Source organism: Vespula pensylvanica, chromosome 9 (assembly GCF_014466175.1).
Source record: "Vespula pensylvanica isolate Volc-1 chromosome 9, ASM1446617v1, whole genome shotgun sequence".
NCBI classification, from domain to species: Eukaryota; Metazoa; Arthropoda; class Insecta; order Hymenoptera; family Vespidae; genus Vespula; species Vespula pensylvanica.
The window spans coordinates 145,619-169,335 of NC_057693.1; the positions used below are offsets into that span (position 1 = coordinate 145,619).

At 32.8% G+C, this 23,717-nt stretch overlaps 2 protein-coding genes across 6 annotated transcripts; one reads left to right on the top strand and one right to left on the bottom strand.

The window, feature by feature from the left end:
* The first annotated feature begins 6 nt into the window (after positions 1 to 6).
* Positions 7 to 22,659, top strand: LOC122631872 (BAI1-associated protein 3). 3 transcript variants are annotated; one of them, XM_043818054.1, is made up of 27 exons: positions 7 to 163; positions 7,225 to 7,791; positions 9,170 to 9,477; positions 11,992 to 12,166; positions 12,241 to 12,408; positions 12,645 to 12,711; positions 12,795 to 12,984; positions 14,476 to 14,622; positions 15,021 to 15,065; positions 15,144 to 15,300; positions 15,361 to 15,564; positions 15,654 to 15,812; positions 15,878 to 16,056; positions 16,136 to 16,243; positions 16,330 to 16,479; positions 16,561 to 16,612; positions 17,101 to 17,142; positions 18,134 to 18,279; positions 18,657 to 18,873; positions 18,963 to 19,037; positions 19,142 to 19,255; positions 19,714 to 19,929; positions 20,056 to 20,271; positions 20,339 to 20,533; positions 20,614 to 20,858; positions 20,939 to 21,147; positions 21,274 to 22,659. In XM_043818054.1, the coding sequence occupies exons 2-27, from the start codon at positions 7,606 to 7,608 to the stop codon at positions 21,366 to 21,368; spliced, it is 4,065 nt and encodes a 1,354-aa protein (XP_043673989.1). In that variant the 5' UTR covers positions 7 to 163; positions 7,225 to 7,605; the 3' UTR covers positions 21,369 to 22,659. The 3 variants fall into 3 exon arrangements, with proteins under 3 accessions (XP_043673989.1, XP_043673990.1, XP_043673991.1); XM_043818055.1 differs by having other exon boundaries at positions 19,142 to 19,243; XM_043818056.1 differs by lacking the exon at positions 17,101 to 17,142.
* LOC122631885 (dynein axonemal light chain 1-like) lies at positions 22,560 to 23,689 on the bottom strand. Of its 3 annotated transcripts, XM_043818082.1 has the most exons (4): positions 23,307 to 23,689; positions 23,243 to 23,248; positions 22,971 to 23,155; positions 22,560 to 22,887 (listed from the first exon to the last, which is right to left on the bottom strand). In XM_043818082.1, exons 1-4 carry the CDS (start codon positions 23,503 to 23,505, stop codon positions 22,723 to 22,725), a joined length of 555 nt encoding a protein of 184 aa, XP_043674017.1. In that variant the 5' UTR covers positions 23,506 to 23,689; the 3' UTR covers positions 22,560 to 22,722. The 3 variants fall into 3 exon arrangements, with proteins under 3 accessions (XP_043674017.1, XP_043674016.1, XP_043674015.1); XM_043818081.1 differs by lacking the exon at positions 23,243 to 23,248 and having other exon boundaries at positions 22,971 to 23,182; XM_043818080.1 differs by having other exon boundaries at positions 22,971 to 23,248.
* Between the last annotated feature and the right edge of the window lie 28 nt (positions 23,690 to 23,717).

Consider the following 23,717-nt stretch of genomic DNA (forward strand, 5'->3'; position numbering starts at 1 on the left):
GTTTCCTTTTCGCTGCTTGCGTGGACGTGCACGTTTTCTCGCACGGAAACGTGCGACAGCCCTTCTTAGGATAGCACCTTCGAGTATCTGTCGAGATCGTAGCTTCTCTACTGGGACACATCCAATAGCGTCTTCGATAACTTTGAATTTGGCATTCTTTTTGGTAAGTAAACAAATAACTGACGTGGAAATTCATATTTAACGTTGCACCAGCCAATTTTTTTTAGCTGATTCCCGCTACAATGGGACGGTTACAATTTCTTTGCTTTTTCTTTTCTTATCTTTTCTTTTTGCAATGGAACGTTATCGCCATATCGTCAGGGTTTCGACAGATGATTTAATAGAGAGCCATAACGATATTGACTACGTCTGCTTTGTCATTTCTTAAAACGCACGAACCCATTTATTTTCGCAGATCTCCTTTATTTCAAACGCATAACGTGCTACGACCGTACTAATACGATTTAAATGGCAGCTTTTGAGGAGAAACGCTAATTGAAATTTCCTTGGACCATGCCAACACAACTCTCGTATTACCGAGGGTTGGCTGATTCTCTTACGTCGTCTAAATTTCATTAAGCTACATTAAAACTACTTTCATCAGTTTACTCCATAATTAATTAATTGCTAATCATTTAAATTTCTAAATTTAACGTCGAATACATTTTTATTCGATGTAACCGGATATGCTGGATATTCCTTTCTCGTTGATTGGCCGCTTTATTAATTCTTTCAAAACAAATATCTTTTCTTTGTAAATTTAAAGTTGCTCTCATCGTCGGAAAAACAAAATTGAATAGAAGGTCGTCGATGGAACTCCTAGATCCGGAAAATCGATTCTCGATTTTACGGACGCCAAAGGCTACCTTTGCATTAAAGCTACTGCGGCCCGTATTCCAATATCGATACTCCTTTCCCTACGAAACCGATGCAAATGAAAGGTTTATTGGGACGAAAAAATTCGCGTACGGAAGAATGGAGGCAAAGGAAAAATTGAAGAAATGTTTTGAAAATCTTTCTACGTCGTAATTTTTGTTCACTTTTACCGGCTGGAAGGATCACAAAATGCAATCGATTTTTATAAAAGGGAACGAACAGAACTTCAAACAGTTGACGTATATGCTTAAATACTAATCTATGTGAAACGTAAACATGTTATCGATATCGTATCGATAGGTTCGCTCAACAGGTTAAGCGTATTGTGCTTTGTTGTCGATCGATCGTTAATGTACGTTATAATTAACGATTATTTTTTGTTGTAAATCTTACTAAATGGTACGATAAGTACGATGTTTAACGATTGACCTTAGTGGTCGATAGATGCAACTGTAGTCGAAGGGTTCACAATTATTTACGTAAAATGTGTTTTGTAACAAAAAGTTTTGCGTAGCTTTGGAATATCGATTATTTTGCATGCGTGTGCCTTAACCTCGCGTGGCTACGTTCTACTTTTTATTTACGATATCGCGATGACCAGCTGTCGATCTTCTGCACAATGGAAAATAAAAGGAAATTAAAAAAGAAAAGCACACGGGAAGAACGAAAAGAATATAAACGAAAAAGATTTCCATTCGTATAGCAATTATCGAATTTTCGAGTTATGAAAGGATTCGTTAAGTATCAATGAACTTTTTCTCAAAAAAAGTTCAACAATTCATCTGCATTTCCTCCTTCACGATTATTGGCAGCTATATTGAAATAATATCTATACGAATGAAACGAGAGCACGGATCGATAATGAGCAGATTCAAAAACAAAAAATAGAGAGTTTAGGACTTTGGTATTTTATTTTATTCCTTCTTTGGATCAGATAGCCATTTGTACATGTTAAAAACACGTTTTAAGGTCTTTTAACAATCAGATTTAATACTTGCATAGATAAAGAGAGATATAGTCTACTCGTATGTAAAGTGACCGTAATATGGTTCTGAAAACTAAGTAAATTCTTACTCATGAATGAAGTTTTTTGAAATTGTGAATGGATTATATAAAGTTAATGCGTTATGTCAAGACTTTTTACATATATTTGATAATTGTTCGTGGCTGCAATGAAAATGTAAAGTTTTTTATAAGATTTTTTGTTTTCATTGAATTTTAACAACCGAATCACGTCAATTTATATGGTAAATATCATTGAACTTACTTAATATCTTCGAAGGACTAATACTATAGTTTAAAAATTTAATACTTCTTTGATCAATGCATGACCTTTAAAATTCATAATAGAATTTGATAAAAATATTTCTACAAAGTATATTGTATACTTTATCTTATCATCACAATTGAATATCATTTTGCAGAAAATTTTCAAATTGTTAAATCTATTCACAATTTCTGAATATTTCGTTTCATAAATTAAACAAATGTCTCGAATTAGTATAGTTAAAAGAAACTATAATTATTTTTGCAATTCATTTTATGCATGAATAGGAAACTTACCATGGTAAGGAAACACCTTTGAAACGTTTCGTAGGATCTTACGAAAGAAATTTAATTGCAAGGTTCGTGTACCTCTTGAACGTAATATACTCGTTAATTACTAGCGGTTATTGTTTATTTCTAAAGGAACACGCGACCTGGCATGCTCAATTCACCTACCTCGTTCTTTTTTTCTTCGAACGATGTAAGTCAAGCTTATCGATAGAAGAATCTTGGTGAGTTAAGTAGTCTCACCTTTTACTATTGTCCTTTTTGACTTACAACCTTTTTCCATTTCTTTTTTATACTTATTGGCTTTTTATGATCGGTAGTCATCAAGACAAGAATTCTCTTGGCGAATCTAACGAAAATGTATTGTTGCAGTCGATGGAAACTAATGTACTTGTTCTAAGAGATCGTGTTTAGGAGCACGCGTGCGCATGTGTTATGAGTTTATGAGGAGACACGTACTTAGGTACTAGTTCGTGTTGAGTCACGTTGTTCGGAACAGAGAAGAATACGAAAGCTTATGTTACTTTTAAGAGCTTTTACAGTAAGTATTATCTATAATTTTATATTCGAACTTGTTCGAGCTATTCTAAGTTTATGTAGTTTGTGAGTATTTTGCAAGTACGTTCATGCGTAGATACGTACATATATATATTTATATGCATATATGAGATATGTGTTTGAATATTCAGATCTTACAATAGTTCAGTTTAAGCGCTTGTTATTAGTTTTCTCCATTTTCTAAACTGAGAACCTAAGGTAAGTCATTTTGTTTCACAAAATTATACTTCTCGTATATAATTATGCTCATTTCACTCACGCGAGCCAAACTCTTTTACAGATCACGGATTATTTGAAAGATGGAAATCGAACAAACTTGATGCAAAATATTCTTCAATATCGTTACGATCTCATCCACCGAGTTGCAAATTTTTACTTTTATTTTTTATTCTTTTCGTTCAGCTTTTTCCCTATTCATATACTATAATTAACAAAGTTGAGCAACCACAATGCAATCGATTATTTACTGTCGTTCGATATCTATATCACGCTAACATAACTCTTGCCTGTTATTAATATACCCACGGAAAAATAGATATACAATATACACAAATAGCTACAGCAAATTGACAAGGTCTTTACTTTTCTCACTTTCTATCTCCTTTTTCTTTCTTGTCGTTTCATTTGCCTCTCTAAAATACCACTTACGAATGACACGAGTGCTTTCAGATTGTCTTGTTATTGATCCTTTATTACGATTTAAGATCGACTAGGAAAGTACTACATACCAACATAGATCCAGTGAGAATCGCTAAGGGTTGTGAAGAAGGTAAAGTAAATGTAGGTACTATTGTACATCGTCGTGATGGAGTGGTTGGTCGATGGTTCTTTATCGATTTTCTTGCCGATCGAAAGACCACACTCCATCGCTCTTCTCTTGACTTTTATCATTATTCGAAGTACGCTTGCCAACTGCCGAAAAATGGATGTCATCGTCTTTGATGTCCAAGAAAAGAAATGTTTCATTTCCTTTCTTTTTTAGAAGAGGAAAATATTTTACATTTTTGAAATCATAGTTACGTAACTACAACAATGTCTCGGACATATAATCTCAAACGATGCGTACGTATCTAGATACCTACAAATGCACCTGTTTATTGATGTATATATGTATGTATCTAGATGTATACACATAGAAACTACGTATCTATATATACGTTTCAGTTTATATCTACGTTTCAGTTTAATTGTTAAATTGAATAAAAAAATTGTATTAATGCTATCATGAGTGAAATTCGATTGATATTATTGTTTATGAATACAATTAATATTGTGTTTATTTTACTTGTCTCTGTAATAATTAATAATTTGTAACGATTTACTCGTCAAGTAACAGAACTTTAGAACAGTTCGTTATTGTGTCATTATTGTGTTATCGATTAATAAAGGAAATGTTTTATAACTCTGGAACAAATAATTTCCATACTAAATGTTTATCGAAAGATTTTTATATGTCCTGATGAGTATTACAGAGATTTAAAATTTAGAGATAATTTTTTTCTATAACTCTGTATAATTTAATATCTTTTGGAAATTTGTCGGAAACTATTTTATAATCATTTGAAAAGACAATTTTTTTGTATCTTCATATTAATACTTACAATTTATTTTCATATTGTTTTCAAAATGAGGCCACTTATTTCTGTGCCATCTTGTATGTATAAATATGGCACGATTGTTTTGTGGAAAATCCAGTGAAAAATCCAAAATGAGAAGGACAAGAGAAATACTATCGATATTTACATGGCCGAGAATTTTATCAGTGCGTTAAATCGATGCGTGTTCTGTAAAGCGATGATAAGGGCGTATCCGATAAAATATTATAGATTGATATCAATTTTATTCGAAACTCGTCGTTATCGTACCAACACATAATAGGCCGGGTCGAGAATTTCAGTGACATTTTAGCAAAAAATAAACTTTCTCATATAGATATCTAATAAACTTGCATTTTTTCTTAAATGTCGATGGAATTTAAAAATTAAAAAATTGATAATTTTATTCGCGATGTTCTGACGATTTTGTTTAATATTCTCCCTTCATTTTTTTCACAATAAAAAGCATTCTTTCTCATTAAGAATGCAATAGTTTCAAATAAAATTACTATATTTAATATACCTATTAAAAATGTTTAATAAAATGAAACAAATCTTAAAAGTTCTTTAACATTGATATGGAATATCTTTTGGATTTTAAATTTCGAGTAAATTGGGATGTTTCTCTATTCTACATAATTATGTAAAAATTTCTTTCTATTTTGTTCTAGCTCAGAACTTATTACTGTTTAATGCTATCAGTGTTACATCATGTCTTACGTATGTGCGTTCTCAACCATTATTGGGATTTTGTGAAATACTAAGAAATATGAGATGAACGTACTAAGATACAGATAATGCTTCATCTTTTATTTTCAGTCTGCAATCAGTTGAAATATTAAAGAATGCGCAGAGAAATATTCGAAATATTTTTTATATAATGTTTTAATATTACATCATTTAGTTACTCTTTCGTTTTATTCAATTTACATTTTGTTTTATGTAGTTTATGTTTAATTAAATGTTATATATATTTATATCATAAATATATTTATAAAATAATATATAAATATTATATATATATATATGTATTTATCTTGTATTCATTAACTTTATCAGTGAAGTGTATATTACTGCTTTGTTCACATTTATATTACATTTTATTTTATGTATGTTTGTATATTTGATCAATAGCATTTAAACATTTTAATGAGTGTTTTCTAGTAATTAACTGTATTCTGTTAATTTCCTTTTATTATTCAGATATTAATTATTTAATAATAATGATGGCTTATCTCATATATCAACACTTGTTTCTTTACACCAGAAAATTTATCCAAAGATCTGGGTGACTATTTATTTTTATATCAAAAAAGTAAAGTATGAAATAAAATCTTTCCAAAAAAATTGACTTTTAAATAGTAAGAAAAAACCAACTAAATAAATAAACTAACTAAATTAACATGAAATATATTACATCATATAGGTACTATTAGAAAGAGATTATTTTTTAACATTTTTTTTAGTTTTTATCATATTTTTATGGTTCAGAAGGCATAAAAAAACGTCACTAAAATTCTAGATCCGAACCATTGTGCGAAAACCTGGGAAATTCATGAAAAAATTTCTTTTATATATTCTTAAATTGTTATTATTAAAGTTAAACTATATCGTGATTGATTCAAGTCGTTCTCGTTGGAAATCTTGTCGATCGCATTATTTGAAAGGTATCTATCTCTTTCTCTCTGTCCTTAGAAAATCATAACAGAAACATAATCAAAGTAGATCTGTTGAAATTATTGTTTCAAAGGATAGGTGGCACAGTAGAAGACGAAAAGTGTGTCAACGAGGCAATCGCGACTTTCGATGGTAATCGATCTCTCGATGCGACACCTTTTGTTTAGTTGTACAGTCAATAATGCGCATATCGAATGATCTTACTTTCGAGACAACGTTCTCTCGAACTTGAGTGCTATCCTCGACGAACATATAAAGCTTAACTTAGAGATCTTGATATACGCAAGGTAAAACAATACGTTTCAGGGTCAAATGTTAGACACGCGATTCGTCTCGACATTCAACTACATATGATTGCTAATTACTCTTGAAATGGACGAGAGTTTTCTTGCGAAAAGGAAGAATCGATTTAACGAGATTGTGACATAACAAAATTTGAAGATTTCTGATTAAACATATTCTGGTATAAATCTCAATCAAACGATATCTGTGTTAAGAACAGTAAATTGTTTATTGCTAAAAGAAAAAATGGAATTTTATTTTGATATTATAATTGTGAGTAAATAAAAAATACTGGACTAATAGAGATTTAAAGTCCAAAAAGAATTTCAAAGCCATTGTAACTGTTGTAGTGCTAAAATCTTATTTTGACATTTAAGAGATAAGATCTCTTTCCTCTTTCCATTTGCGTTTCTATTTGTACACGTAATACGTTTTCTTGAAGAACGCAAAACCGCAACGATAATGTAGCCGTTACTCTCGTCTAGTTTAATTTCCCCGTAGCGAGACACCTTCCGGTATACAATTCAGATTCTCGTCAATAGTTTAGCGGTTTCAACATTATTGTCACGCGGAGATAGGAATTGTACTTTAAAAAGTATAATTTTTATTTTAAGAAAAAATATTACTTTCTTTCTTTTTTTCTTTCTTACCATTGCTGACACTGCACCATTTTTATTTACAGACGAGGTAAATGGTCTGCCATTTCTTGGAAAGATGATCTTTTACGAAGAAAAGGCGTCAACTCGAATCATCGAGCTCCAATGTCGACGAAGAAGAATAGAAAGTGAGGAAGGTGTGGATGGCTCTTGGACAATCGAATCGATATCATCGTCGTCGTCGTCGTCGTCGTCCTCGTCGTCGTCGTCGTCGTCGTCGTCGTCGTCGTCGTCGTCGTTATCGTCATCGTCATCGTCGTTATCAATGTCATTGTAATTCCATTGGAAAATCTTAAAGAATTGAACAAATGGATGGCCGATCGAGAATAAGGATCGAAATGATTTTCGTCGTTTGAAAATCGATCAGTGTGACAAGAACAAGTGAGAGAACGAACGAAATTTTGAAAATGAGCTTCTTCAATTCTCTCCAGCAATACGTGAGCGACAGCGTGGCGAGCTTCAGCCTCAGCCCTAAGAGATTCTCCTTCAGTCGAGAGGACTCTGCTAGTACGACAGGTAGAAGCGGCTCGAGCGGAAGCATTGTCAACGACAATTCGAGTGCACATCAATCGACTCCTCATGGTTTTCCCAAGGTACCAATATACATATATCCGTTAATCTGAGGTATCGTATTGGACTTATTTCCACGAATAAAATGAAGAAATTCTCTTTTTTATAAGCTTAAGAATTTTCCAAAGTTATATGTTAATTTCCTCGCAAAGTAGAACATTCTTAGAGCATATCAAATAATATTTGCCTTTGATTGACGAATAATACTTATATGTGTAGGTAATATCAAAATGAAATTAAAAAATAATTTTAGATTTCTGTAAAAGAAAAGAAATTGTTTTTCATGCAAAATGCTCGGGTGAGATAACTCATAATTTAGAGCGTCATCGCACAAATAAAAAAAAATAAGATTTTGATCATAACAGCAAGAAAAATTATTTTTGCTCGCATAAAACTTCTCTGATCGAATAAAAAACGAAGATCAAAATAAATTCAAAATTATTGAATCTCCTTCGTGAAACCACTTATCACGTCTCACACATCGAGGCCAGTCGTCTTGTTTCGATACACAGTTCTCATGTATTGCTCCCTTACATACCCGATATATTCAGCATTATCTTCTTCTTGAAAACTTTCTTCAAACTTTTCTTCAAAATCTGAAAAGTTTTTATCCGAAGATGAATCTACTATAAAGGAGACGTTTATTTTTGGATTGGTTTAAATTTTTAACATGTTTTGTTACTTTTGCCACTTGAAACGTCTTTTACGTTTTTTAATTTATTAAACTACATCTGATGGCGTACTGGGAAGTGGATTAATTTTATTTAGCATTGCATCTGATGTGTCTGTCATGGGAGTCTTTTTATTAATTGCTTGCGAACAACCAGGTGACACAAGTTCTGGTTCTTTATTTTTCTTTCTATCTTACATTTGTTTCTATAATAGTCCTTCGTCATTAAAAACGATTAATACAAAAAATAAAAATCCACCATCTTTATAAATAGTCAAATAAGAACGTGACAATGTATAATTTTATGACAAACCAACTATCCCCAAAAAAATTGGGCCATTTCAACCTAAGAGTCAGAAAGTAATGATTCTTTTGTTTTTTTAATAATACTACAATATCTCATCGCACAAATATAAATATGATCTTTAAATAATATATCAATACACTTTACTCAGAAAAAGTTATTATTTTTGATAAATTATTTCAGATTTACTCGTATGAGTTTTTTTATCAGTCCTACTATTAAAAACATCTGGAAATAGAACTGTATCTATAAAATATGAGTTGTCTCGCCCACAAGGTTATCTTACTCGATATAACTGTATACTAAAATATTAGTCATCTCGAAAAGAAAACACTGTTCTATTTATATTTACGTGAGACTTTATTTACGATTAGTAGAAGACACGCTAAAAGGACACGAACCATTACATTATTTGTGGCCATTATAGGTGGTGCCACCGCCAGGAACAACAGTCTCTTCGTCCTCACAAGCTCGTTCACTTTCGAGGAGACGTACTTTTGATTGCACTGCCCCGTCAGGATTGAGCGTTCATCCTGTCGCTGCAGCCGCAGCCGCTGCGAGCGATGGCTCGGTTTGTGGTCCTGTTTGCGGTCAGAGCTGTGGAAGTTCCCCTTCACCGCGAAGAGTCGGTTCCTTTCGTCGAAGTACCGCCGGCGCGAGTACCGATCGACCACCGCTCATGTTTTGCCGTCGCAGACCTTCTTGGCCAGAATTCGACGTACAAGCCACTTCTGGGTAAGTTTTACGTTTTTCAACATTTTTTTTTAACTAGTTGGTCAATGAAACAAACTTCGAAATAAACTTCGAAAGAATAATAAATAAATTTAAAACATACCCACATGTATGTGAATTCCTCGCGCGATCGATATTTTTTCCTGCATTATTTGATAGAAATGAAATTTTTAATAGAACATCTCTCCGTCAAATGATATATGTAATTCGATAAAAAAGAACAACATTTCGATGAATATAATCAAAGTAAATTCTAAAATATACGTATATTTACCTATATATTTTTATATTGGAGAGAAGAAAGCTCGAGCTCGAGCTCGTTAGATACTTTTTATTCATGATGAAGGACGGTCAAAGGTTATCGTCCCACGGAGACGCACCTGTTGCGAGCAAGAAGATATGAAATAGCAACGACGTTGGTATTTCTCGCTTCTCACACGAGAAACGAGACGATTTCTTCATCTTTTTTCCCCCTTATCGTAAAAACGTATCATTATAACATCACGTTGCAACACCTTCGAAGGTTATCATCGATATCGATATAGTGTATAGTTAGTAACGCGAGAGAAACTTACATATGTATATACATTTTTATTACATATGTATATCTTTTCCTTTCATACGTACATAGAACATTTCTAAGAATTTTTCTTCAAAAAAAATTAGAACGGGAGTGAAATGAAAAAAGCGAATCAATTCTCTGTACACGTTAGTGGGTAATCAGGAAACGAGTTTAGTTCCGTTGGATGTAATCCAATAGACATTGACGACGATCCGGGAAGATTTGTCTGGATAGGAAATGAACGAATGTAGGATTAATGAATTTAACTGCTATCGAGACGCGTCTGGCGTGACTGAACTGAGAAAATATACGGGATTCCGTGTAATTCGACACCGGACATCTGAGAAATCAAGTTACCTACAATTATCGACTCTGATTATGAGGAACCGTGTCTCTTTTACTCTCCGATTTCTAATCACAATTTATCAGCAATAAAAAATTGATGAGAAAACATTCGAGAGATCTCTATATGAGATAGTATATATGAATAACCATTTCTACGACTATGATCATGTATGCATATGAGATTTATTTCCACTTAAAATTATCTGCTTATTTTTTCTAATGTATCGAAATTGAAATATATTCGTATATTTCTTTATTTGGAAACTTTCCAAAAATATTTTTTCTCTTTATTTCAATATAACGATTCAGGTATTGTATCGAACGATCTTTCAGTCTTTTAGAAGACTGGAAGAAATCGGAGAAAAATTGGAGAAAAGAGAAGATTATTAAAAGTCTAGTCGGCGTACTGATAAATATACGTGCTTTCAAAAGTAAGTAACGTAGCAAAGACAGTCGGACTCGTGCGAGCGAAATGAAAAATCGATTCGGATTTGAAATGCCAAAAGAATGCCGAGGTCGCATCGATATTCCTCTTATTTACTCCGTGGAAGTAGATACTGTATCTAGAAATATGACGGAAATAAATGCACGATCGCAAATTCTCCTTAAGAGATTCTTATCTATTTTCTTCTTTCATTCTCCCTTTTAAATCCAGCCAGCATTGGTGTCCTTCGATTTTAAAAATCTGTTGTAGCTGTATAGCATTCCTTACGAATCATATAGAAATTGTACAAATTATGAACTTAGAGCTTTGCATCCATATACAAAAGCTTCTATTGATAATTTTGTCTAATAAGTTCATTTTTATATTCATATCATCATTTATTATCACATATCATTTCGAATATTTTCAGATAATTAAACTTTTGCAAATTGCAAAGAACACGAATCTTCAGATAATCTAAAATAATTCTTCGATAATTTTTTGTTAAAAATTTTCAATAATACGAGTATCGATGATCAAAATAATTATTTTGAAAGTCGATAGATAAAATCTAATATGTCAATTAAAACATGTCTATACGGGGTAAATAAATTTTAAGCAAAATTTCTTTTTCCATAACAAAAGATAAAAAATTTGTAATAACTAGGTACATATGCTCATATATATTTAGAAAATGATATGATTTATGTAAAATTTCAATAAAAATTTCCAGCTTTCGTTTCGATCATAAATTATAACAGAGCAAACGTTTACCGCGATCACAATTGCGTAAATTACTCACTCCTGTTTTAAAGTCGAATTTAACCTTCCGTTTTGCGGTTTTCAGCTTTAGAAGTTCTTTTTAATAGTTTGTTAATCGTCGAAAAATTTAATGCACAACGAATTATGTGGGTACGAAGCTTTAAGAAGAAACAGCCCATGATCTTATAATATACATACAGAGGGAGACTCGGTGTTTATAAATAACAAGACGATATACGGTATCGATGCTTGGAATAAATTAGTTCAGTAGCGCGTATGCTTGACGCAAGGTGTGCGAGACATACCAGGAAAATATAATGTCGAGTGTGGAATTATTTTTATTCAGATTAAAGAAAATTTTATCGAAAGGAAAGATAACAAAATCATTGTAATATTTGATTAATCAATATTATTTTTTTTTAAGTGTTCAAGAAACCGATGGCTCGTTTTTCGAGAGTTTCACCGCGTTATCTTGGAAACAAGAGAATCGCAGACTCGTGGCTCTTCAGGAAGTCGAAGCTCGAGCTAAGGATCCTCCGCCATCGTCCGCAGAGACCAACATAAATTCCTTCCAGTCTCGTCGATTTAATAAAGAAGAGGTCTTCGCAAAGAGCAATATTTCTTCCTTCAAGCTTAAACTTTAGAAACGTAAGTTGATATGCATGTTTTTCAGATCGAGAAACTATACGTTGAAGTTCTTTACACGATCGCGAACACGGTCGGAGCAAGTACGGGTCAGTACGCTCACTATAAAGAGGACCTTTATGGGTATGCGCAGGAAGCGTTTGGTATACCACAGGATCAACATCGACGATACCTCGATATTGCTTCGAAAGAGAAGGTAGATTTGAAAGAGACCTACGCTTCATTTTTATCATATTTCCATCTTAACCCTTCTATGTGCGTAACTTGATATTTTTGTTATACACTTTCATGAAAAATATATTATACAGAAGTTTATATTAAAGCAAAAATAACAGAAAAATTATAATATCATTGCATACATTAAAGGGTTATTAAGCTTCAATTAAAAAAGGAAAACGAAACAACAAAAACATTTTCTCACGCAAATTTCAGCCTCCTATCGTGGTCCTAAGTGTAATAGTTATTGAAGCTGAAGGGCTAGAGGCGAAGGACGCTAATGGTAAATTAGATAACGATATAATTTAATAATGAATATTCATAAAAAAAGAAAATAAGGGTTTAGCAAGTTGTTCGGTACGATAGGTTTCAGCGATCCATATTGCATGTTGGGCATACAACCTGGTAATACAAGCGCACCACTGAGCCCACAAACGAATCTGTCAGCTCATTCTCCTCATACACCTCCAGCTTCACCAAGACAAACGGCTCGAGCCTTATCCGATGGAGGTGAGAACGATAACTCGCATCACGAAAAGCTTCGAAAACATCATAGGTAAGATCGATGTAAAGTGAAAGGAAAAATAAATAAAAAAGAAAAAAGAATACAGAGTTCAATACTTTGTTATATTGTTTTGCTTCTATAGACGTAATAAAAATAATAATCATATTAGTAAATACTAGGAGAGTCACTTAACCCTTTCATCTGAAATATTTTCGATGTAACACAAATTTCCAAAAGATGTTTTCTACAAAAATTCATGTCTTCGAAGGGAATACAAAATGGTTTGATCTTGGTCATTTAAAGTCGTTTGAAGACCGCATGAAGATCACCTTCAATTTCTTCAATGGAAATCACCATTTTTCAATTCATATTCTTATAGCTTACCTCGAAAACTTTTCAAAACAGTATAATAAAATACTTTTTCATTAAGTATGTATTATACTTCTCCAGTTATAAGGTTTGAAAGTTACAATACCGCCGCGTCGACATTAGCATTACCGAAGGTGTACTACGTGGAGGTCGTACGGTCGATCTTCGTACATAGCAGCATATTAACTTTGAAACTTAATATCTCGATAGTGGTTTGTGCGAAAGTCACAAGTTAATAATGTTTTGAAAACGATGTCAACTGTAAGAATATATAATAGAGAAGTATAGTTCTCATTACAAAATTTAAACGTGGCCTTTATGTGATTTTTAAGCGCTATCCAAGATCAAACCAGTGACACCATTTTATATCTTCTTCGAAGTCACAAAATTTGGAGAAAATATTTTTTCGAAATCTATGTTACAATGGAAATATTTCGAGTAAAAGAATTAAGTCACTCACCCCTGCTATAACATTCTTCGGATCGAATTTTTTTCTATGCAATGTCTACGTACATAGGAGAGGGAAACTAGGCCTCTTAGGATTATTCTTGCTAAAATATCTAATCCACGAAAGACGGCTTCATATAACATCATCGAACAAAATGCAAAGCGGGAATATTTATCGCGAACAAACTCTCTTGACGAAGCGACAATGCAGCTTGCGATAACAAAAGGTGCACCGGATGTAACAACTTCTGTCCTTACTTTACACGCTGCCTTGAAATATAACGAACGAAAGCGCTAGCGTATGCACTATTCTCCCTTCTTCTTACTCTCTCTCTCTTTCTCTCTCTCTCTCTTTCTCTGCTTGTTAGCTACGCCATCTAGTGTTAAAAAGAGAGAGAAAAAACGAGAGAGAGAGAGAGGAGAGAGAGAGAGAGAAAGAGGAGAGAAAGAGAGAGAGAGTAACACGATTAATACCGCGCCGAGTGGACACAGTGCTTGACAGGATAGAGTATCGGCGTTAGCTGTGGTTTCGAGAATCTCAAATAATATATTTTTTCTTTTTCTATTTTTTTTTTTTATCTTACATCTTAATGCCTGCTGACATCGGAAATATGGTGAAACAACGACTAAACGTTTTGTGAGAAAAATCACAATTTACCTAAATACATCAGCACGTTATCTGAAAAATTGTCTAATAAAATTGACGGGATGTCTATTAAACGTCAGTTTCAGGCTATCATTCAAACGCAAAGAGCATACTAGCAGACGAGAACACCGAGAATCCTTTAGCGGAGCGGTTCCTGCCAAGTTTATACGTGCTACCACGGTGAAACCGCATACACTGAGCCCCCAATGGAAAGAAAAATTTCGCTTGTAAATTATCGTCCTCCCTTTTATTTATTTTTTCAATTTAAATTCCATACAGTACGCCGCAAAAGTATCTGGTCTCTCTTAAGTACTATAATATATTAAATAAATTTTATAAAAAATTATAAGTTCTTTCTTTTATTTATCGGCGCATTTTATAGCAAAATATAACATCTTAAAATTCACAAATTTTATATGTAGACTTCTTGGAATCACTTTCAGTATCTTCGTATCAAAGAATGTTATTTAAAGTACTTAATATTTTTCAATGTTACATGTAATAAAATATAGCAATAAAATCAATAAAGTAATATCTAAGCGAGAGATGATACTTGAGTGACTACCTGTCTATTAATGAAAAAATAGATAAATTTATAGTCTTTTGCGATATAATTTTATTTTAGCGACATCGACGATATCAGCGCGGATATCTTGCATCTCGATATATGGTATGTTTTCGTAAGTAGGTTTTACCTACTTAAAACATACACGAGCTAGTACATTATTTAGAAATATATTATTTTTAGGGACCACGATGACGAATCCTCGGTATTCGACGCCGTTAGTAAATTGAACGAAGTGCGAGGTGTTAAGGGTCTTGGCCGATTTTTCAAACAAATTGCACAAAGTGCTCGTTCCGGTAGTCAAGACGATTTTCTGGGCTGCGTGAATGTCCCTCTTCAGGTATAACAATATTCACGAGTCAAATAGAAAGGACATTTATAATTTTCTCGAATATCTTAGGACATTCCAAGCACAGGCTTGGAACGTTGGTATAAACTCGAAGCAAGAACTCAAAGGAGCAACATTCAAGGTAGAATCAAATTAAAATTGTGGCTATCCACACGAGAAGATAGAGGAACATCCGAAGAAGATAATTGGGCTGAACTTAGACAGCAAGAAAGACTTTATACTATCTTCCTCGATCATGAAATGAACAAACAAGGGGTATACGATCTGTTTCTATAAACATTCAAGTTATTTTATAAATTATTTACTCTTTTATTCTCTTATTCGAACTTTATATCGCTTCTCAGGAAGATTTCACAGGTGAATTACCCCAAACAGCATTGACGATTCTTCATCAACACGCTGTGCAAGGTGATGTCACAGAATTGCAGCAGGCGTTGATCAAATGGATCGCTAGTTCGAAACATCCAGCTGTCGATTCGAAAATTCTTTATCGTCTTCTTCAGGTAATCATTTAAATCGAAGAATGTCAATCTTGAGTAACCTTGCTCTCTATTATTTCGTTTTTTAGGAAATAGATAACCTATGGCATCTAAAAACGACGGAAACGTTATCGCGAGACGAAGAACAGTCTCTAGCGGAATCTTTCAATGATTTTTTAGAAGTAGCACTCAAAAAGATACAACAACATCGTATGTTATACCCGCCCTTACATCGATTATCGATCTCTAAGCTTGACAATCTTCTAAGGTAATTTCTAATTATTTATTTAATAAATCTATCGAGTAAGGATTTGATTGTTTGAAATGCGTTTATTACTTTGTTTCAGATGTTTAGGTCTTTTATCGAACATGAAAGCTTTTTGGGCATGCTGTCCCTTTAACAAAGAAATAAGAGGAGAGATTATTACAGCCCTTAGAAAGGGAACTCACGAGTGGTACGTTAAGCGGTCAAAAACCTTTTGTTTAAAAGTAAATTTTTTAAGTGAAACGCCTCGTTTCCACGTTTTAATTACTAATCTAGGTATGAAGATGTACGACATCAAACTATGTATCATGATCAAGAACCTGATCAAGATGCGGATCGCGTCTTGCAAGACTTTACAAATTTAGTCACGGCACTGTTAGTAGACTTGGAACAGGGTCGTATGTATTATAATAGTCTCTTTGAAAGGTAAATTAGATAATATCTCGCGTTGTTTATCAAACTAGAAAGGATTTAATTTTTAGTGACGATGATATTTTCTGCTTTCAGTACAAACGGTGTACCATATTTTTCCGCAGTTTATAAACAGTTGGAAAAACTGGTAAGTATCTAATAGGAACGATTAATATCAATGATGAGAATTACGTGAAATTTTGTTACTACGTCACAGCGGAAACACGTGACCACATAAAACACGATGTTATTTTTTATTTCTTACCTCGTCGAGCTCGATGTGCTATGTTTGGCTTCAATGCTTTATCGCAGACATCGATCGTGTTTTTATATGCTCTTTTTAATATGATTGATAATTTTTTAATTATACGTTCATATTTTTAACAAAGCACGATATTGCGACGTTATTTTTATAGATTCGGTCGATGTATATTTACATTCAATTGTGTTAGTACACATATGCGTGTCACACACACATACACCAATTACTTATTTACTGTGCGAGATATGAAAAGCTTGCGATAGTTAACAAGATGATTATGTACCATTGACGCACAAGAAAAAGAAAGAATTCGCAAAAGATTATTGTCCATCGGTTCATCATTATTTTACTGTACAGAAAATGTTTGTTCATAGCTGGCGGAACACGTGGCGAAACATATGGAGAACACTTCCGAGGTACTTTTCTAATGCCTCCACGAAATGTTAATCTCTCCTTGTCTTTCTTTTCCCACATTCTTCAACTTTCCTGTAGATGTAAAAGTAAATCGTACCTATCGACCCTACCCTCTATCTTCGTATACCTGGTGATGTAATTTCAAAAAAATAGATTCTAGAGAAAAAACAGTATTAACTATATTAAAAACCAATCTATTTTCTACTGTCTAATATTATTTATTTATGATAAAATATATTTGTAACTTCTTAATAGAAAGTTCTTATTGCAAAATGTCAAGAGACTAACGTACAATGACATCGACACGGATAGTGCTTAAATCTTTTATTTCAGTGATAATTCACTTATCTCCTCGATAAATGTTAGGTAACACTGGCACTGCGATATGTGCTGCACGTATCTGTCATATAGATATGCATGGTAGTTGCATGAATAAGTTGAAAATTACATTACGTATTTCAATTGAATATTTTATTTCTACCATGACACGATATTATGTGATATAGTATATTTTTACGATAAAATAAATATTTTTAATCTATATCTTTATTAAACTGAAAAATTAATCAAAAGAATATTTCCAATATTATTAAGAAAACTTTAATATTTCTTTTTTGTTTCATATAAATGAATTATTTTTAATAAATTGAACTTCTAATTTTAAATAATTTGGAATAACTTTTTTCTTACAAAACTGATTTTTTTAATTAAATTAATAAAAAATTTAAATTTTGTTACTACTTATTTCATTAACACTTTCTGATTCATACTACATGTATACATTGTCTTTTAGCTCTCTTAGCAATCACATTTTTGCACGTTATAACGATCAATTGCTTTTCTTCACCATTCGTTCAAATTTTAACAGTACTAGTTATAAAAGAAATAGATTTCTAGTAGAACGACAAAATATTTGTACGTTGAGATATTGAAAGAAATTAAAAATCATTGTATATTAAAATATTTATTACTAAATGATAATTAATTCGACAGATACAAAACGAACTCGGTGCAAGAGTCACTACGGCTTGTCTCCAAATTCATGGACAAAACAGAGACGAAGATTACGTATTACCACCTGGTGCAGAAATAGGGACACCAATTTTTGAGTTATACCTAGCATTACAAGATTTCGTGAGGTATATTCATTCAAATATAAAGTATTTATAGACACATCAATTTTGTTTTCAAGAGGTAACAGGGAAACGCATTTTTTCGGAAATTATTGACTCAAAATTAAGAAAAAAATAGTACCATTACAAAGAAAATTAAAAAAAACTTTCAAAAGATATATGCCACTTGACCCTTGTTAAAGATTTAAGATTTTTGATTATCTTCCTTGAATTTATGACAATGACCTGATACCCTCGCAAACAAAATTGAAGAGTCTCGGCATTTTTCAAACAAATCAATCATTCAATTTTGTAATAATCTGGACACTTTGCATCGAGACATTATATACGATATAATAACGATTTATAGAATACTTATTTTTACAATTTTTTCTTTTATTCAGTATGAAGGACAAGTTACCGTTATCTGATCAGAAAACTCTGATAATTTGTAACTATTACGAGTGGTTTAAACCGGCGGTTGACAAGTGGTTGGATCTTGCAAAGTTAAAAGCAATTCAAAGAATCAGAAGAGCGGCGGAATTGGATCGAATTTGTACTGGTGATTTTATAGTGAAGCATTGTACATCTGCAATTGATGCAACTGCATGCTTTTACCAGGTAAAGTATTCGTATATCTTATATATCACTTTAATACGATAACAATCTAAGATATATACATGGTTAAATAATTGCTGTAATATTTATAGATTAAAGAGTTTTGGAAGAAATTAGCATGGCCAGATTTCATCGGATCGTATAGTTTCGTATTGAAAGTCATCGATGTAAGAGATCGATTTTATTTCATTAATGTAAAATTATTCGAAATTATTTCATTAATGTAAAACAATATTTCAAACTTACACGTATCAAAATTTTTCTCTTATAGGCTATCTGCAGTCCTGCTGCTTACTATGCTGAAATAACTCATCAAAAATTAGCGGAGAGTGGATATTATGACGAACAGACTCCATATAAAACCACAGACGAGGTAATCGCTCAGGTAGAGAATACTTCGTTTTAGTTTACGCGTTAGTGCTTTGTAGAAACATCGGCAGATAGTATTGAGTAAGTAGAATTCCTATATATTGTCTAGATGCAACGTTCGTAAGTGTAGATACATGTAATGAATAATGCATATATTCTGCTACATTTTGAAAGAGAATTTTTTCCAAATTTTGACAACGATATTTTTTCCAAATTGAAATTAATAATCTACAATAGAATTAGCAACATTTTTCTAAATCTTCTTCTATGATAATTATATAGTTTTCTTTATAATTTAATAATACAATTTATTTTGACAATATTTACAACTCTTGAAAATACTTGAATACCATATTAATTTTTTTATACATGCACAAATTTATAATAGTTTAATTATCATTAGTTTGAAAAAAAAATTTGGTTCGAAAAAGTATATGAATATTTTTTTAAATCATATGATTTTTTTCCATTTAGATGTGCGTCGCTATAAATGGCTTAGAATATGTGAGAAGATGGTTATTAGACCTGGGCGAAGAACTTCATGTTGAGAAACTTCTCACAGCGTTAGAGAATCAAGCTGGAGATTCTGCTCGCGTACAATGGAGAAATGCTTTGACTTTACCATTGGAGCAAACGCCTGGACAAATGTTACTCTTCATTAATCAAATTGTTTCAAGAATCGGCACGAAGGTCAAAATCATTATAAAATATTGATAAACGATAGATATATCATAATGATATATCAAATATATTCGCATTAATATCTGTACAAAATTAATTCAAATTTGATCGTCTTCCTTATTTTTTGTTGTTCAGATGAGACCATCTTTGAAAAAATCCATGTTTCATCTTGCTTGGTCACCCGACAGTTTGCCCACGTCAGAGGCAATCACACCTTTATTGGAGTATTTGGATGTACATTTGGTTGCTCTTAATTCTGCTCTTTTAGCCGTCAATTTTACCCGTGTCTTACAGGATGTTTGGGAGGTCGTTCTCAACGAGCTAAGCAACCAAATGGATGGAAATGCAGGAGTAAGTTATATAAAATGATTAAAAAATCACGGTAATAATAATGATATAACCATTGACTCTATTGTAGGACAAGCCAGTTATGTTTTATGAAAGATTGTACGAAGCGCTCGATCTATTGATCAAGTTCTTTCATGCGGATGAGAAGGGTCTATCTTTAGGGGTACTTCGCAGTCGGAGCTTTTTAAATGTAGAGGAACGCTTGCAGTATCATAAAATGGATACAACTTTTCTCATTAACCGTTATTATCGTCAACGACTTCAGGTAATAATAATTTTATCGACAATAAGGAAAATTTCATTTTTTCAAGTTTTCGTTCAATTCGAGCCTTGAATTTGTCCTAGGACCAAATGAATACCGTAACATCCGAGTACGGTGTTTTGACAGTGAGAGCATATCTGAATCACGATTCGCTTTGCGTGGAAGTGATTAATGCTAGAGACGTAATACCGCTAGATCCGAATGGTTTTAGCGATCCCTTTGTAATAATCGAATTGTTGCCACGAAAAGTTTTTGAACATTGTGCTGAACAACAAACCAATGTTAAGAAAAGAACATTAAATCCGATGTTCGATGAGTGCTTCGAATTGTAAGTTTACGAATCCACATACTGCTCTTTTCAAATCAGTTTCTTTCGTTAAAATGTAAATTAATTTTTTTTTAATTAAGTTCCGTAAGTGTGGAACAGTGTCAGAGTCCTGATGCTATAGTCTTATTCACTGTAATGGATCACGATGTACTCACAGCGAACGACTTTGCTGGAGAAGCATTTTTAGGATTAAGCACGATACCCGGTGTAGCTGACACTAATACCAGTATAGATAATTTTCATGGCCTCAAACATACAGAATTACCGTTAATGCACCAAAAAAATCGAAGTAAGTAGATACTTACGGTAAACTTTTAAAGATCATTACTCCGAACAAAAGTCGGCCAATTTTTTAGAACATATCATATTTGTATAAGCAATTGCATATTAATAAATAAAATGATTCCTATTTCAGACCATCCAATTCTTCAAATCCTGGAAACAAGAGTCGGCGATAAACTAGCCCTCGACTTCGTAAAGAAACAAAAACAACGATTCGCCACGGCATAAAGAAACGTGGTATCATTATAATGAATAAAATCAAATGCACAGGTTAACAATGGTCGAAGAATCAACGAGAAAGAAGACGTAGCTCGTTAAATCTTCTCCGAATATTTAACGCCAATTCCCAATTCCTGTGTAAATCGTGTTGAATTTAATCGATGTTGGTAGGAGTGGTCAAGAAATAGCAACGAGAACTTCAAAATTATTTTTCTGTTAGAAACGACTTTATAGGAAGGATTTAAAAAATGTTGGAAGGTGGAAATAGAAATATGTCTGTGTGATGTATTTAACGGTAAATGTTTTTAAATTATCGTCCAACTCGGAACGATTCGTCGAATTCGGAACGATATAAAAAGAAAGTCTCGTCTCGTCTCGTTTCGTCTGGTCTCATCGTAATGTTGGCTCGATATATGTACAATGTATATATGTACCTATGTTCTTTCGAATCGCCGCTAAAGGATCGATCTTATTCTCGAAACGTTTCTCGATATGTCTCGACCTATTTTGCATGGCTTCGAGAAAATACTAAATCAGTAAAAGATGATCGATATACAAGAATATTTTTCTTACACGTCGTCGGCCAATACATCTAACTTATTCTATCTTCTCGTCGCCACTCTAATTCTCGAATATTATCTCGGTAAACAGTGGCGTGTTTACTAAGAATGTCGAAAGATTATTCTATCGCTAAAGGAAACGTGTCATCGGCAACACGTTCCAATAACAAGACGTCTTAGCACGATCCTTTCTAAACCATGCGATTCAAACCTTTGAATCGCGCCTTTAGTACAAGGTGTTACGCCTAATTTCATTTGCTCGAACAATCTCTACTTTTCCTACTCTCTTTGCGACTTTGTCAACGCAACGTTTGATGTTGAAAAGTAGATATTTTGCATAACGATTGGAAAAATTAGAAATACATATAATGTATGGTATTATGAAAATCGAAGAAGAAAAAAAGTAAAGGAAAAAGGAAAGGAAGGAAAAAAAATGAGAGCGAAACTAATCTCAAGCGCACACACGTCAATTTTTTCTAATGCACGTATCACTTTGCGCCTCCCTGTGTATCTTATACATACAAACGATGAGGATATTATGTAAAACACTTTACATCTGATGCGCCTTATATCAAAAGCAAAGATTAAGTAAATAGATATATAACGTATGTTTGAACCTGGATAAACTTCGTGCATCGAATCCAATCGAACTTCTAGTATATTTTGCTTTTTCAGACCACCAAAACGTATGTACAATCTATCTTGTATCGTGAGACAAATAAATGATATATATGTATAAATATTAGTATCTATTGACCAACAACAATAAAAAAGGAAGAAAGAAATATAATAGTAATAATAAGCTATGGCATTTCTTCAGGAATTTTCGAATTTGAAGAGGAACCGTCGTTCTTAATTAACATTGTCTGATTAATGCATGTATTGTCTTCGGTTCGTATAATTGGTTCACCATCTAATTTTTCCAGATGAGGAAGACGTCGGGCAACTTCCAGTCTCCATTGATCTATCTAAAACAAATTATACGTCGTAATTGATATTTTCTCTATGTACGTAAGTTGTCATCATCACGCTCATAGAACTTTTTAGCTACCTCAAGACTATCGTACAATGGATTTCCAACAAAAGATAGATCTCGAATATTTGTAAGTTCTTGCAATCTGCTAAATTCGAGCCAATCTCTCACCAAATTATTAGACATATACAATGCTCGAAGATTTCTCATTGCGCTGATTCCCTTCATTTTTTCGATATAATTGTAGGAAATCCAAAGTTCTTCTAAAGTATCACCAAGTGGTTCGAGACCTGAAAAGCTTTTCACCACATTACGACTCAGCGACAAGATCTTTAAGTTTTTCAACGTACCAATTCCTACAAAATAATTCAAGTTATTTTGTATATATATATATTTATCTTTATAAATTTTCACCTGTTATCTTTTCGATCATATTCGTCGACAAAGATAATTTTTCACATCCGGTTAAACACGCCAAAGAATTATCCATCTTTTCGATAGGAAGCCATTGAAAGCTTAGAACAACTTCTTTTGCAGTCGCAGGATCCTGCTTATTTTCTTCCTCCCAACGTCGTATAGCTTCTTTACAAGTCGTTGCCTTGACGACTGCCATTTCTTCTTCGTACTTAAATTTCTAATATATTTCTTACTATTTATAAAAAAAGAACAAGCAATCAATAAGAATAAAGATAGATAGAAAAAGAAAATAAAGGATAAAATTTGGATTTATCTGGACAAGGTAATGATCGGAGTAATCGTAACAGTGCCTAGGAAACAATCAATGTATCTACTTTCTTATGCGCACGCCTATTTCTGATTATACGA